The following is a 16,738-nucleotide window of genomic DNA, read 5'->3' on the forward strand; positions in this document are numbered from 1 at the left end:
TAGATTTTTTTATAAACACCCAGTAGATTGATTTACAAACTAAATTTCTCCCAGAAAAAAGAAATAATTTAAAAAAAAAACGGATTTCAATGCGGAACGCCATTGAATTTTTTTCCCCGGTATTTCCACTCGCCTTTATCATAACCACAATTTTCGCGAAAGAACGGGTACCCGATGTCGTCGCGACACGGACGAGTAGACACCCGAGGGGAATTTAAAATCTAATTTCACATAAGTTTTGGAAAAAGCCACACGGAGTGCCTTTATCCCATTGGTCTCAGTACATGGTATGATGCTATCCTCGTAATTTCACTCGCTCTTGCGATTGCACCCTCGCTTGCCCTCTGTCTCGCTGAGCCACACGTTTCATTCATTCTTTTTTCCTCAGCTTTTATTTATTTTCCCACCAACTTTCGCACTCCTCACTTCATTCTTCTTGTCTTTTCATTATCCGCTACCATTATTCGTATGAAAATTTCAGGTACCAAAGATAATTGAATGTCAAATTATGCATTTCTACAATCATCAGATTAAAAGTCAAACGTAAAGACATGAATTTTAATTGCAATTCCAATTCCAGTATTTCAGAATTCTAGAATTTCATAATTCCCCAATCCCTAATCTCTGGTAATTCCCTCATTAGTCTGAATGGTTCATTCCAGAATCCAAAATCTCATTGCAACAGCTCAGCTCGTGGATGAACCGACTGTTCAACAAGATTGTAAAAATGAAAAAAAAATACTGAAAACCGTGAGCTCCATCAGTAAGAACCACCAGAAAACAAAACAAGGTGTTCCACATAAGCATTCACGATGCATCCCTTTTGGCATTATTCTACCCCTCAGTTCTTACCCACGGTTGTCTCATCATCCCGGTATATGCATTCGTGTTCTTAATCACCAAGAGGATTAGGGACGGAATAACTTCCACCCGTGATACAACAGCTGAGCTCATGGTTAAACTGTTGCCACGAGCAAGAGGTTATCCAGAAATAGAATGAGTTGATACTTATTTGCATCCTATTAGCATATGTTCAGCGCAAACTTTTATCCCTGGAAAAAATCGCCGCAATAATAATGAAAATTAACGATAAAAATTAAATATTTACGTTGATTATTGAGCAATCACGTGTCCTAATCTTCATTATCTCCATTACCTCTATCAAGGGAAACATTGACATAATAAAATCATTGGTGCAGCTGAAAGACAATAACAGCGCTCTTTCAATAATTTCCACAAATTAGCTATTAATTGACACACGGCGACTGAACTGACGCCAAAATTTACCAATTACCTGAAATAATAATGGCTCATACATATGCATTTTTTATCTATCAGACGAGAGTATCGAGGTATATAGTGTGTGGTTGTACACATTGACTATTTAAAATCCATTCCCAATAAATCCCTGTGTGCACGGAATTTCCACGGGGATAATACCAGAGGAATATAACCGGCATTCGAGTTCACCGCCGGTCGAACGATTTACATCGCGGTTTCATACGCAAACACAGGGGGACGTGGATCCCCCCAAATTTTTGACAATCCACGACAATAACTCGATTCCAATCGAAAATCGCCACGAATTTTCCTAGAAATCCTATTGAAATTAACCAATTCACATCCATCAAACAATTTTTCTCAGTGATTTATCCTGATTCCTCCAACAATTCAACTTCAACTTTCATTGAAGCGAATAAAAAATGGAAAACAAACTTTAATTACTCGATTTTCAACATCTGCACTGAATTTCAGACGTGGAAATTTTAATACGGATTAACAACTCCGGTGGATGTAATAACTTGCTGAATTATTTATGCACATTTAATGGAAACAAACAAGCAATAACAATTGCAGGATGTTGGAAAGGGAAGAAATGGGAAGGGGGTAAGTAAATCAGAAACACATGTCGAGGGAAAGTGGTTTTCCCATGGATTTATCCGCGATGTGAAGCGTTGTTCTGGCACAGTCTGGTGCACTGTACTAGAGCGGATGTACAGTGATTACCCTGAGTCTTATCTACCAGGACACGCTACCTCAGGGAACCCCCGGAAATGCATAAGAAGGATTTTAGCTTGACGCAAGTAAGATACGTCCCTGGAGACAGCTCTGAGGTGAAGGTTCAGTCGGACAAATTACATTTTATCTCCTGATAAAATTCACTTGGCTCCCTCGGACTGACGATTATTATCCTAATAAGGACTTGATTGCTCTGGAGACTGGAGCAGACGATACAATTGACTCTGATTCGTTAAAAATACTTTTCCCACATACACTCTTGCTCAATATTCATTAGTGGCATCTTTTACTGGAGGACGCACGTCGACACGAGATTCAACTGCAATTAGAAAGGAGCTAGAATGAACAGCTGTCTGATTCTACCAGTGATGCACCTCCAATCTCATACAACCAGTGGCCTTAATCCATTTGTTTGATCCAACTTTGGAGAACTCGCTTTCCAATCCCACTAGGATTTCTTCATGAAAAATAGACAAGAGTATTTCTAGTACTTCAGTCTTATCCTGTTGTAAAAAATATGAGGACAATTTAATGCGCATCTGAATTATTTACGACGAATAAATCAATAGTAAATAAAACCAGTTACTCCTGGAGTAAAAGTGAAATACTCTTGTCCCCAGTGCAATCGATCAGTTCATTTTCTTTTTTTTTTTTCAAATTCCATGATGTAAGAGCGGAACATCTGCGCGAGGGAAACTTATTCTCATTATTTTACCCCCCTATCCTAGTTACTCATCTTGAACAGCCGTTAATTACCGTATGAAGAGTTTACTGTTACTCGTAATTACCATGTAATTATCCCCATTCGCTTTTATCATGGGAAAGCTGAAAGAGTTTCTGATCGAAAATATTAAGTCGTTGTAGAAAAATCCGTGAATAATCAGATTGGTTTTTTTTATTATCAGTCTTCTCGATAATTGAATTACGATATCACACCGGTGAAAAACTGATTTATCGTACCCGCATCCCCCATCGCTTCTAGCTGAAGTTTTGTGCATTACTTGCGTTACGTACTTGTACAGCATCAGTAAAAGGAGAAGCCCGCGGCAAAAGAGCGAGGATTTACGATGGACTCTAAATTTTACTGATAAAATCGAGCAAGTTTTACGAGTTTACCCCTCAACCCCATTTTCCCACCTTCCAACCCTCGAACTGCTCTCATTTTTGTCCAGAAGGTGTGTCTTTCATCACTTCCTTGTTCCAACATTTTCGAACTTGAATTAATGGCAGACTTGTCTCAAAAAAAAAAAAATTCAACCATTCGGCTTCCAATTGACGGATGGATTAATTCAATTGATGTTTAGAATCGAAGAAAGCTTTTTGTTTCTAGTCAATCAGCCGATTACTGGGGGAGTAAAACCACAGGATTCATAGCGAGTGAATAATTCACTTCAGTAATGTCACTGACATTCGAACGACCTCGTTTTATTCTCGACGAAAGTATCCAATAAGAGTTCTCTCGTATTTCATTGTAGGATGTCTTCGGAATGTACTCACGAATGAAAATTCCCCGTGCCCACATCCACTCACATGTCGAATAGCAATTGCATTTCTCTCCAGCTTCTGAACTGAATTTAAAAGAAAAGGGAGAAGAAAAAATGATGCTATAAATTTGCCATGAGTACCTCGCCGTGGTTTACATTCATATAAATTATTCCAATTATCCTGAAAATCCAATCAATCCAGTCTACTCAATTTTCCCTGTAGTATTTCCTATTAATTATTACTGGGAATGACCTTAAGGCGGAATGAAGTTGCCATTTGAATTTTCCGGTAATCCATTCCTATTATTTCCATAATCCTTTTTCGATCTCCAACAAAATAAAGGAATCGAGTGGATTTCCATGTGAACTCATACCGATCAGCCTAAACCCACTGTTGGCATATTCCCTGTCCTCTGAAACTTGAAAACGAATCGGGAAAGCTCGTTTTGCTGGAAAAGGGTGAGGACTCGAGGGCAGTTTCAGTCCTCGATCCCTTCCCTACGGTGTTATCCACTTTAGTGACTGAGCTGAAACCAAATCGAAGTTTCAAATTAAAGCCCCCGGTCGATCCTGTCCACTCCAATCCCTTCATTTTCCATAGTAATGTCCTCTGTCAATAGTTTATCCACTCCAGTTCAACAATGTTGATCAAACATTTCAATCCATCAATACAACCATGAATAATAATAGGTACTCTCCAAATAAAAATTACTATTTATTCTATTACTGCTTCGCTTCCAATTCTCCATCAATTAAATAAATTATTTATATGATTCCTTGTTAAAGGCGGTCTCTGGAAAAAGAACTAGTGAAAGTCTTGGATGTGTTTCAGGAGAAAATAAGAACATTTGCATCCGCTTTCCATGCGAATCACCCGTAAAAAATGATAATAATATTTTCATAAGATCCTCAAGTGCATGTTTGAAAAGTTGAGGAAGCCATACGTTGGGTTGAAGGGAACGAATGGTTTGTATGTGGAGCAGAGGGTTGGAAACGTAAGCCAGTGTTGGGCATGTATGGGCTAGACGTCTGGGAAACGATCTCCAATATGTCAGCCAATGTGGGAGGCCTCTCCCTCATACCCCAAGATAAACTCACAAAACGTGGATGGAATAAGTCTTGTACACTTTTTTCCCCCCGACCTCTAGAGTCACTCCTCAACTATTGAAAACGTTGAAAAATTGTAAAGCACACCTGAACAAAATTACATCCCTGTTAAATTTTTACATCTATCCCATTAATTCTCTATTTTTTTATGTTAAATACATAAAAATATATTCATATCTACTTTTCATTATTATTATTATGTCAATTGTTGAGGTATACAATTTTTTTAATTTTCAATTTAAAAAATCGGATTAATTGATTAATTTTTTCAATCTCTTTATCAAAAAATATATTTAAAAAATGGTCTTCATGAATTACTTTGTGTATGCTACTAAAAAAGCCGATTCTAAATAGATTTAATAGGCAATCTTAATGGGATAAACAAATATTTTGTATTGAAATTCCCCGTAAAATAAACGCAAAGTCCGGGAAGCGCGAAAAGTCTGAAAAAACGTGGGAAGTTTATTGCCCACATACTCAATTTTTCACTTCTTTTAATAGCCCGAATAATCTTAAAAAATTATTAATTCTGAAATTTAACGGTGTCATCACACCTGGTGATATACACTGGTAAATTTAACGCGGCAAAGCTCACATATTAACGATAACCAGTTTTCCTGAAACAACAAAAAAGCCTCTTTTTTCCCAGGGGATACAGCGATAAGCGACTGGGCCAGTGCCCGAACCGTTATCACCGTCCATTCAGTTATTTATTCGTTCGTTCCCCGTTGCGAATAGCTTGTAAAAATTTGTGAGATCGTTATCCGAACTCACTGGGCGTCTGATCATTATCGGGAATGAAATAAAGAGGAGAAATACATTTTCGTTTCCACCGGAAAAACTTACTCTCATTAATTCTCTCTAATTTTTCCCCGTTAAATAAACGCATTTCTCTCGCATGTGAAATTATTAAAACGATCTTTTGACTGAATTAAAAAATTCAGACGATCGATGGCCATAATATCGATTCTTCTGATTACAGGTGCAGATTAAAACAGTGGAGACGAGACTTGCCCCCTACATCTGTCATAATTACATTTCATAATGAAGCTAGATCGACTCTTCTGCGTACAGTCGTCAGGTAGTGTACGACCTCAACAGTGAATTGTCCATTTTTTACTTAAAAAAAAAAATGCAGTAAAGCGCTAAATCCTTTTACAAATCATAAAAACATTTTATTCGGTGATAAAAATTCTCTTGCCGATTTATTTCATTCGTTTTTATTGCTTGAAACCGATAAAACAACATATGGATGTCCAACCCCTCAGGAAATGGACTGAGTTTTCCATTGAAAATCGGAAATGAGAAAACATTCTTGGATACCACGTTGTCCTTTCTCTATTGCCAGTTGAGTTGACATTGTGGAATGATGGCAGACGATGGAATTTTTTAATCGCCATTCCACCACGTTCTCCACCGATGCCAATCCTTTAAGCCCTGGATCTTTTTTTTCCCACCAGCTCTGCCGAATAAATCAGAAAATTTTCCCATAACCGCGGAATTAATTAACTCATTATTCTTACTTGTCATCTTGAGGTTTTTGCATTCTTATCATTGGTATGAATTATTTATTTTGGGGGATTTCATTTCAGTGTCTTGAATAGAAGCCCTGAGCACCTGATCAAAGAGATTATTCTCGTTGATGACTTTAGCGATCATCGTGAGTAATTTATTCATTCATTAAAAAAATGTTGGAAAGTCGTTGTGTCTCATTCTGAAATGTTATTACAGCTGAGGATGGTGAGGAGCTGTCGAGAATTCACAAAGTCCGAGTGATAAGGAATGAGAAACGAGAGGGTCTGATGAGATCACGAGTTCGCGGTGCAGATGCAGCAACAGCCAGTGTTTTGACATTTCTGGATTCCCATTGCGAGTGCAATGCCGACTGGTTGGAGCCCTTGCTGGAGAGAGTTGCTGAGGATCCAAGTCGTGTCGTCTGTCCTGTCATCGATGTCATCAGTATGGATACCTTTCAATATATAGGTAAAAACAATTGATCGAAAATTTCGCGGCTGGAAATATTTTCGGCGATTTCTCGAGATGGATTAATTGATGGAGCTCTTCAGCTGGGGCTAGAAACATATTGCAGAATTGAAATTCGATTCTCGGATGGGAATCGATAGAGTCACTTTATTCTGGTGGAGTGAGGGGAAGGGTTCAATCATGGTTCGTTCTCGATTCAGGTGCTTCTGCAGACCTCAGAGGGGGCTTCGACTGGAGTCTAGTGTTCAAGTGGGAGTACTTGAGTCAACTTGAGAGGCAGTCGAGACAGAAGGATCCAACCCAAGCCATAAGGACACCTATGATAGCTGGGGGTCTGTTCGTTATTAATAAAGAATATTTTGAAAGACTTGGCAAATATGACACACAGATGGACGTGTGGGGAGGAGAAAATCTTGGTAAATACGCACATCTCACTGAATTATAATTATCCGTTCATTAAAAATAATGATGAGTTAGATAACTGGAGGTAACAATGACCTTTTACTTTTGCCATCCCCAGAAATATCATTTCGAGTTTGGCAGTGCGGGGGAAGCTTAGAAATAATCCCTTGCTCACGTGTTGGTCATGTTTTCCGAAAACGTCATCCATACTCATTCCCTGGGGGAAGTGGAAATGTCTTTGCGAGAAATACACGACGTGCTGCTGAAGTCTGGATGGATGACTACAAACATTTTTACTACAACGCTGTACCTCTGGCTCGCAATATTCCTTACGGAAAGTACGATCTCCTCACCAATTTGTTCTGACAATTTCAGAGGTGTTGAGTTTGATAGCTGGAGGAATTTCTCCTCGAAACTCGATCTTCATGTCTAGTCTGAGAATAGCTCGCAAGACAATGGCTCTCATCATTTTTTAGAGCTGAATTTCTGGAGAAACTAGAGTAGACTGTTGTTTTTTGTTTGTGATAATATTTGTTCGAAATGAATGGATGATTGCAAATTCATCTTGATGGAACAGGGATAATTATTGATTTTTCTTCTTCCAGTATTCAAGACAGATTGGAATTGAAACGAAAATTAGGTTGCAAGCCATTCAGTTGGTATTTGAAGAATGTTTATCCAGAATTGGTGATACCCACCAGCGAAGGGGGTCCAGGTGGTGCTCTGAAACAAGGTAGTACTTGTCTGGACAGTATGGGTCATTTACTGGATGGAAACGTAGGACTCTATCCGTGTCATGACACTGGTGGTAATCAGGTAAATACTCATTTATCCAACTCTATTGTTCTCGATGGGTGAAAGACTCTTGCAATTTTTAAAATACTTCTTGTAGGAGTGGAGCTTGACAAAGGACGGTTTAATCAAACATCACGACCTGTGCTTGACTCTCCCAATGTATGCAAAAGGCACGACACTTCTCATGCAGATATGCGATGGAAGTGAGAATCAGAAATGGCGACATCTCGAGGGCGGCTTAATTCGTCACTCCAGGATCCCAGTTTGCATGGACTCAAGATTCCATGCACAGCGAGGCATAACTGCTGAGAAATGTGACTCCAGCGCTGAATCCCAGCGGTGGCACCTCTACAATCATGGACATTAGTCGCTTCTGTGGAGTTAGCAATTTTTTATTTGAGCGATGATTATTTCTTAAGCTTCATTCATCCGCATTACGAGTGTTTCTCATTCTGTGGGGAGAAGAATTGACAGGGGACATTCGTAATTGCACCTAAAGCTCACGATTGCACACGGAATATTTCCAATATCTTCACTTGATGTGGTGATGGGAATTATTATCCTCTGGGAATCGAGACTTTTTATTAATTGATTCATTAATAAATGATTGACGAGGGAATTTGATGAAAGAGTTCAGGATCTCGATTGAGTATCGTTGAGCGATGATTTAGTGCCTGTGGCACTGTGTGCTGGTGACAGGCGTGGGATAGTGCGAGTATTGAGATTCAATGTGAAATTACTTTTAGCTGATTAAACAATTAGCTCATGAGGTGAGTGAGTCCCTATTTCCATGTGGTGACCGCTGGTTCGTCTGTTCATTAGATGGATGGTTAATTTTTTTCTGGGAACTGCGATTATGGAACGTCGGGAGATATTTATAGGTCAGTTGACTAATGTTTTTGTATGACGCATTTTCCCTTCACTTTTTAGAGAAATCATTTCGAGATTTTGAGACTTTTTCCAGCAGATGTACTTATGGCCAGAATATGCATTCAAGTGATGATTATTTTTCATGATTTTTCGTCATGTTTTTGAGACTCTATCGATTGGATAGAAAATAGTTAATTTGAAAAGTGGTAAAAGTGTTCAGTTAGATTGGATGAAAAACAACAATTGCATATTAACGGAGGTGACCGGAGTCATTCACCCGGGATAAAATATCCCGGACAAAATCCCCTAAAAAAAATCCCCCGGGAAATCTCCCAAAAACAAAATTATTGCGCTTTTTCGTCTTTTTGAGTCGTATAATCATCCGGGCGCAATATGTCTGTGAAAAGGTTTATTTCGTCATTACAGTAGCTGTTGTTTTTTTTTGTGGATCGTACTTCATGTGGATGAGGAACTACGTATTCTATTTACGCTAGGAGAGCTCGCGTTGAGGTTTTTTTTTTACTTCTGATTTAGTTGATCCGTTTGTTTGCTTACTGTATTATTTGTTGTGGTTTGACTTTTGAACTGGGGATTATTCGAGATTGACTATTCAAGATTACTCGACGAGAAAGAGACAGAAAGAGAGATTGAATATTTGCGTTGAGGAATTGGTTCAGTGGTCGGCGAAATGCAGTCGTTAGTCCGTCGTTCAACGTATAATTTTATGGATTTGTTTTTTATCTTTATTTTTGGGAGATTTCGGCCGGGAGATTCTTTCTTAGGGGATTTTTTATGAACTCCTAGAACCATTTATGAAAAGATGAAATGTCTTAAACACTTTCACCAATTTTCTCCGAAGAAAATAAAATCGTACTCTTCCTTTAGAATTCTCCTAGTCTTCTTGTTAATGTTTGTAAATAATACCGCGAATTTTGCGTGAATGTCTGCGGCGACGAAATATCCGAAACAAAAATCAAACGAAAAAATTCTTCCATTTTTGTCAATAATTTAACAAAAGTTTTTATCTCGCAATTTTACAATGCATATTTTTGTCTTCACAAATAATTAAGATGAAAATGTCTTCAATTTGTAAAACTGTCGCGCAACCGTTACGCAGAGATTTATTTTTATAATAAATGGTATAATTGTATTTTAGTTGTCGTCTATTGTTAATGATATACTCAACGATTTGATGAATAATGTTTCAAACTAATTAGAAGAATATTAAAAGGCGTGACATCGTATCAGTGTTTGAATGTCGTTGGAGTAATTTTAATATAAAAAGCTTTTTGTAATGAAAAATATTGCTAGGAGGGTGGATAATGAGTTGACATCCTAAGGATAATGCCTAAGACTTCCAAAATTTGTGAACAAGACGTTTGATTATTGAATGAACCATGTTCTGTGATTTTATGTTGAAGAAAAAAAATCAAAAATAAAATGAAAAAATCACGGCTTCCTCCGTAAATATAAAAAATACGGGATTCCCAGGAAAATATCAAAATGTTTTTATGGAGAATTCCATTTCCAGTGAAAAAAATCAAATTTTTTTATTTAGACTGTTTTATTGGTTCAATTCGTTTATAACAAACGAAATAATTTGCCAATAAATCAGCTTAGGTCATGCAAATAAAAACTCCATATTATGTAAATATGACCGTTTAAGTCTAGAAATAATCTAAGAAATTATACATATTAGTCATTAAGATTACTCATAATCCTGACGAGATAAAATGTAATATAGTGTGATTCGAATTTCTATGATGAGAAAAGAAAATTGGAGAGATAATTGATAAGACATGGGTGCAATATAACAATGATCCTGCAAAATTAATGCAGCAATGGAGTAACGATTTTTCCAGGAAAAAAAGGGGTCATGAAACCCAGAAAATTAAACAGTCATTACATGACTCCAGTACTGAATCAATTCATCGAAAAATCGTAACACATGCATTCCAGAGCTGAATAAACTGCGAGAATCAGCATTTATCCGATATTTTGCAACTGTATAATAATTACTGTATGTACATCACTGATATTATCCCTCATAACAAATACTCTAGCTGAGAAAACATTTTTTTTTAATAAAAATGAAGAAAACATTTATCTCCAGTCGCTATATTTATTTATCAAATGCACTGAAATTCTATTACTCCCCAAAAAGTGTTTTTTAAAATCAATATAACAATATCTCTGACGAAGCGGTAACTTATCATCGATAGATAAACCTCAGTGGGTAAAAGATCTAGTTTCGATACAACAAAAAATAGAAAAAAAAACTTCAAAATGCGCGTTACTTTAAAATATGCAGTGTCGATTGAAAATGACGAATATTCTCACATAAAAGTGCAATATCGGTATTTCAAAAGGAGAAGATGATTTTGCATGTGAAATTGATGGGTGTCAGTACCCATATTATTGCACAGCGGAATCATTTAGGACATTTAGCAGTCTCTTATTTAACATCATACGACAATGTCCTTGGCCGAGATCAATGAACAATTTAATGTAGCAATTGCGATAGCGAGTTGCTCTCCATCAAATCATGTCCCATCATTTCATATAGTACAATGTACTGCAATCAAATATTTTTTCCGTAGTTTTACCCAAAATCATTAACTCGAACCGCAACCGCATGATTTAATTCAGAGATACCTTCATACAACTCAACGCAACCTTCAAAATCGGTAATTACATCCAACGGTTTAGATCTGAGATCATCTGGTTTGAGCGGGATTTCCGGAATGAATGCGATTTTAATAAGAAGCTGGAGTGGATGAAACTCGTCATTTCCAGTTTCGCACTGCCCACAATGGCCCATTGTATCATGATTTTCCTCGTCATCCCAGTTATCTTTCTTTATACAAGTAAATTAATGGAGCTAATCACGTAATTGATAGGATTATTGGTCGAGGCTTATCTTCCTCAAGTGAATGAAAATTCTTAAAGTCCTATTTTCCTGAATTATTTTCTTGTGATTCTCCACAGCATGCTGGGGGATCCAGTGCTATCAATGCGAAAGCCTGAAAGATGACAGCTGTACTGAACACGAAGTGGATCCTAGATACCTCCTACGCTGTCCTGTTACCCACAATTACTGTCGAAAGATTATCTCTGCATGTAAGAGTGATGACAGATTTTCTCTTATTTTGCAGAATTTATTCGCCATTCGGAGAGAAATAATTCGAATTTTACAGTTTATTTCAAGGATTCGAGCGAGACTTTTGTAGTTCGGGAATGTGCTATTCATGGATCAATCGTGGAGGATTGCTACAAGGGAAAATACAGCAAAGATAGCTATCAATACGTCTGTGAATGTAAAAATGCCGAGGGCTGTAATTCCTCTTCCAATTTTCACCATCAAAATTGGATTGTTTATAGTTGCATACTCCTTATATTTTTCTATGTCAAAAATATATAATATAAAAAAGGAGAAAACATCCCGGTGCTATAATTGATTAATATAAATACAAAAAATCGACGCGGGATTCCCCCCTCCCCGGTGTCACAAGAATTTTAAAGATGGCGGCGCATCCACTTCGCAAGTTTAAACAATTATTATAATTATCCATCTCCTCCAAATCACCGCTAATTTGTTTCAATGTGTTCTTTTAGATTGAACCATTTTTTAAAGACATCTGGAAGAGATTTCCGGTATTTATCCGCTGAGAATCGATGAAACACAGTTTTCTTCGCATTTCGATCGTTTCTTATCAGCCACTAATTTCGTCAAGTTCAACTCAAACGATACAGAAGCGTGATCTGGGATATAATCCCTGGTGGTGCCGATTACATCAATCAACGAATGATGCTGAATAGATTACGTGCGTGCCCTCGGTAGAGCCGACAGATCCGGTCTATTTTGCGTGCGTCGAGTCGGCATTGGCACGAAATAGCGATTTACAAATTATTGTTCGCGCTTTTCTGGCGCATGAATAAATATATTGAATGAAATAATCATTCAATATCGAATAAAATAATTTGAAATTAATGAAAATAAATTATTAGCCGGTGAGAAATCGGGAAGGATGATCATGCTGTTTTCACCGTCTCAAGACTGATAATAATGTGAGTCGGAGTAATATTAAAGCCTAGTAGATATTGTGGGGCACGAGACGTGTTCCATGTCACAGGAAAAGAGACATTATCCACTTCATGAGGTTCTCTGTATGTGACCCGCAACCACTTTACGCTTTTATTCTATAAAATGTATGGCCAGTGGTGTGATACCACATTTTTAGAATAATATTGCAATTTTCGAAGCTCAAGTTTATCAAGATCCAAAGAGATTGATTTTAACTAATTATTCTTGAGGGTATCTTAGCTGCCGATTCTTTATTTATAAATACAGATCAAAAATCGGGAAAACGCAGCTGGGGGATTAAGAAATACAACGGACCTACAGGATCGGCTACACGCCATAAATTCGCATTCAAAAAGATTCAAATTCCCACAAGAAACTTGAAATTATCTTCACAGAAACGAGATTAGCAACGCGTGATTTGAAAACAATAAATAATTTAAATAAATCTCCGAACTCAAGATACTCGACACATGACGGTATCGCCATTTTGTCGGTAAATGCCTAGAAGAAAAAAGCTAAAAAAACCGTCTATAATACATAAAAATCGGGATGGCGGCCCTTTTCTAGACATTTACCAAAAAATCGGTTCACGCTCGGCTAATATTCCCCAAAAATGGTAATTTCTTTCTTTCATCTGTGATAATGAATTTTTGAATATCGATTAGCTAGACCCCCACTGAAAATCAGATCATCGGATGGACTCCCCACTCCCTTCCAAAATAGGAAAAACATTATCATCCGTTGCGCCGATTCCCCTAGAGTCGCCAACAGACTTTGAACATCCGAGTGTTGGTGTTCAACACCAACTCGAAATATATTTGAAACATACAGGGGTGGTGGGAGGATCGTACCAACCAGAAACGACTGGCATCAACAGTGCTATCCGAGCTCTAGAAGCCCTGGGTTCGGTAGGTCGCCCCCTCTCCTTCTAGTAATCAAAGTTTATCACTATTCATCAATTGAAATCCATCGCAATACCGCCTGTCAATTGTTAAATCGAGCATTAGTGAGCATTAATAACATTTTCATTTTTTTCTTCAACCAGAGATCAGTTTCGAGTGAGTATTTTTTCGAGAAGAAGAAGGATGAAGGCTCATATTGTCATCGCGATATGCACTGCCTGCGTGTTTCTGGGTCAATCCGGTGAGTTTTGTCAATAGTCACTTTGTTTGATTTGTTAATTATTGGCTTTCCTATTCAGTCGTTTTTCCCATTTTTCAATTCGATCTGAAGAAATCCAAGCATGCGCTCTCTTTGTTTAGTTTATGCAATTGTTCAACCATTTATGTTTATATTTTATAGTTAAATGGAGAGTAGTATTTTTACGGCTTAAGTTTGATTGCGAGTTGTTGAATTAAAAAAAATAGGAACCCCGATTTTATTTTGAATTATTGGGATTTCCCTTTGTCTCCGCACCCTCGGATCACCCCTGCGCAGGTCGGATCGATGACGACGAACGTGCGCGCGTCTACCCCTGTAGAATAAGGTAAAATACCAAAAAACTCATGGGATCGGACGATGAATGAAAGAGATGGACGAATGGGTTTTAATTAGCAGAACGTTTCCCGGAGTTTCTTAATTAATGATAATTACATTGCGCGCATGTGTCGACTCGGTCGGTTGCACTATAAATTTTCCTCTGCATTTCAGAGGCTGAATTTGGAAAATTTTCGTTGTCCCGGGTTTTCCTCGGATTTTCGGAAATTATCGCGTTGAAATATCAAATATCCGATTGTTTTTCTGGACAAATTACTGGAGAATGAATAAAATCGTCGATTCTTCGGGTGAATTGCTCCTTAGAATTGTCGTAAAGCCGAAAAATAAAATCGTGTTTGGTTTTGTCATTAGTTGACTGGATAGGAGAGCCCGTTGGCGTCATTGGGGAAATTTTCTAGGCCATCTTTGTAGGTACTGGCTACATTGATTTTTAGAATAGCAGAACAAACCCCGGAGTTTGTCACTAGGTTGAAGTTCGTTGTACCCAACAAATTTATTTTTCCAACATGAAAACAATTTGTCCCTCACAATCAGCTGAACTCCGTATCACCTCTGTAAATCCCCATGGCTGTGGGGATAAAACTGAATTCATGATGAAAGAATAACCCAAATTTAGTATCAGTAAATATCAAAGTGAGAATATGTTATCGTAAAAAAACATCCGTTGGGAATTTATATCTCATTCATTCACTCCCCGGGCTTTAATCAGGGATTCTTGATAATTTAGTCATTATTATTTAATCTCCACTATTATCATAATTTTAATTGCAGGAGTGAATGCATTGGAGTGCTATGTTTGCAACAGCCACGAGGACACCCGGTGTGCGAGACCAGTGCCTCCTGATGAATTATTAAGAAGCTGTGATAATCTTGGACCTGGAGGAACCAAATACACCATGTGCCGGAAAACCGTGCAGTCAATCGAATTTGGAGTCAATGGGCGTACGTTTTATTCCATTAATCGTCCAAGATAACTCACGATTTTATCATTCACATAATAAATCCAGGAGTAGAATGATGAAAGATCAATGGAATTCTTGCCTATTATTTTCCTCACAATGCAAAATTTTGTAATTTTTTATTATCAATTTCAGTTGTACCAGAGACTCGAGTAATTCGAACCTGCGGTTATGACGAGTCAAATTATAAAGGTCGTTGTTATCAGCGCGGTGGTTTTGGTGGACGACAAGAAGTTTGCTCATGCCTCACTGACAAGTGCAATGGAGCAACAACGATTATGAATAAATCAGCGCACTTCATCCTAATGTTCCTCTGTGTTGTCGCAACAGCCTACCGTAGCTTTGTCGGTAATTAAATGCACTAGATTACAGAGAAACAATTGCAGATTAAAAAACCGTTGAAAAATTTAAGATTTAAAAATGAGTGAGGAGCATCGTGAGAGCTGAGTGATATGGATATGGATGATAATTCATCTGATGTTGATATTGCCATTTGAAGAGAATCAAAAAATAATATTGACGTTGTTTATTGCGTTGTTGATCGATGCGATGCATCTCCTCATTCACCAATACCAAAAAACAGTCATTTTCTCCTTTTTTTAGTAACGAAAAAGTTATAATTAATTCTAAAAAAATATTGCAAATAATGTGAGAGTGAGTAGAGGAGAATGAGAACTCATTTTGTGCACAAAACTTCAATTATTTGGAAAACTGAATTCCGATTTCTTGACGATTTCAAAGGGAAATTTCCAATGGTCCTAACAATCGATATGTCCAGAATCAATTAGAAAAATAATCAACTATCGACTTCTCATTCCACTTGAATTAATTGTACCCTCAATTCAATTACTGTGAATTGAGATGAAGAGAATTGCACAATTCTGCATGGATGAAAAGAGAATTGATCGTAATCACCGCTAATGCAGTTCTAAGATTGTGAGAATAACTTATTGAATATATAATATTAAGTTAATGATTAATTAATTCATTGAAACGGGCCAATTCTCGTGTGTGGGATGTTATTTGCATCGCCATTCGCCTCGTCTATTTCCTCACACTGCCTTGGAAAGCGATCCCTTACGAATACAATTCTCCAATCTTTGCACTGGAATATATATCCGAAAAAATGACCAATTCACACCAGTAATGATCGAGAAGTGGCTGTACTTTTTTTACTATTGATTTTTTGCCTCAATTTCTCAATCTATCACTGATGTGAATCGATGAGGATTTTTCAGTGCAACGGAATGGCGAAAGTGTCTTCACAGGAATTGCCAATCTGCTCGGCACTGTTCACTATTTTATTCCACGAAACAATGAAGCGTAAATTTAAAATTTCAAGGAAAACGAATCGTTCTGTGTGTAGACTTTGAATTAAATCAAATACAATGATTATTTAATTGAACTGGAGTATGTTATAAAACTGATAAAAATAAAAAAAAAGGTTGGGTAAAATTAGAAATACTTTGTCGTTAATTTACTGGTGTTTATATTAAATATTAAATCCTTGCGTTAAGCACAGTGTATTCAATGAATTT

At 37.4% G+C, this 16,738-nt stretch overlaps 3 protein-coding genes across 3 annotated transcripts in view; all 3 read left to right on the top strand.

Annotated features, from left to right (window-relative positions):
• Pgant2 (polypeptide N-acetylgalactosaminyltransferase 2) overlaps positions 1–9,786 on the top strand; it is a 65,238-nt gene extending 55,452 nt beyond the window's left edge. Inside the window, exons 4-10 of the mRNA XM_011316390.1 lie at positions 5,593–5,691; positions 6,203–6,270; positions 6,342–6,593; positions 6,794–7,009; positions 7,114–7,333; positions 7,601–7,811; positions 7,888–9,786. Coding sequence (XP_011314692.1) covers positions 5,593–5,691; positions 6,203–6,270; positions 6,342–6,593; positions 6,794–7,009; positions 7,114–7,333; positions 7,601–7,811; positions 7,888–8,157 — 1,336 coding nt within the window. The 3' untranslated portion in view covers positions 8,158–9,786. The remainder of the gene's footprint in view (positions 1–5,592; positions 5,692–6,202; positions 6,271–6,341; positions 6,594–6,793; positions 7,010–7,113; positions 7,334–7,600; positions 7,812–7,887) is intronic.
• A 1,499-nt stretch (positions 9,787–11,285) lies between these two features.
• Positions 11,286–12,329, top strand: LOC105273875 (uncharacterized). Its single transcript, XM_011316568.1, has 4 exons — positions 11,286–11,527; positions 11,649–11,780; positions 11,858–12,033; positions 12,276–12,329. The coding sequence occupies exons 1-4, from the start codon at positions 11,437–11,439 to the stop codon at positions 12,327–12,329; spliced, it is 453 nt and encodes a 150-aa protein (XP_011314870.1). The 5' UTR covers positions 11,286–11,436.
• Positions 12,330–13,581: 1,252 nt separating this feature from the next.
• Positions 13,582–16,662, top strand: LOC105273772 (uncharacterized). The gene is made up of 4 exons (XM_011316392.1): positions 13,582–13,652; positions 13,790–13,887; positions 15,013–15,183; positions 15,336–16,662. The coding sequence occupies exons 2-4, from the start codon at positions 13,830–13,832 to the stop codon at positions 15,554–15,556; spliced, it is 450 nt and encodes a 149-aa protein (XP_011314694.1). The 5' UTR covers positions 13,582–13,652; positions 13,790–13,829; the 3' UTR covers positions 15,557–16,662.
• The last annotated feature ends 76 nt before the right edge of the window (positions 16,663–16,738 follow it).

The sequence above is a fragment of the Fopius arisanus genome, unplaced genomic scaffold (assembly GCF_000806365.1).
Source record: "Fopius arisanus strain USDA-PBARC FA_bdor unplaced genomic scaffold, ASM80636v1 scaffold00007, whole genome shotgun sequence".
In the NCBI taxonomy this organism is placed as follows: Eukaryota; Metazoa; Arthropoda; class Insecta; order Hymenoptera; family Braconidae; genus Fopius; species Fopius arisanus.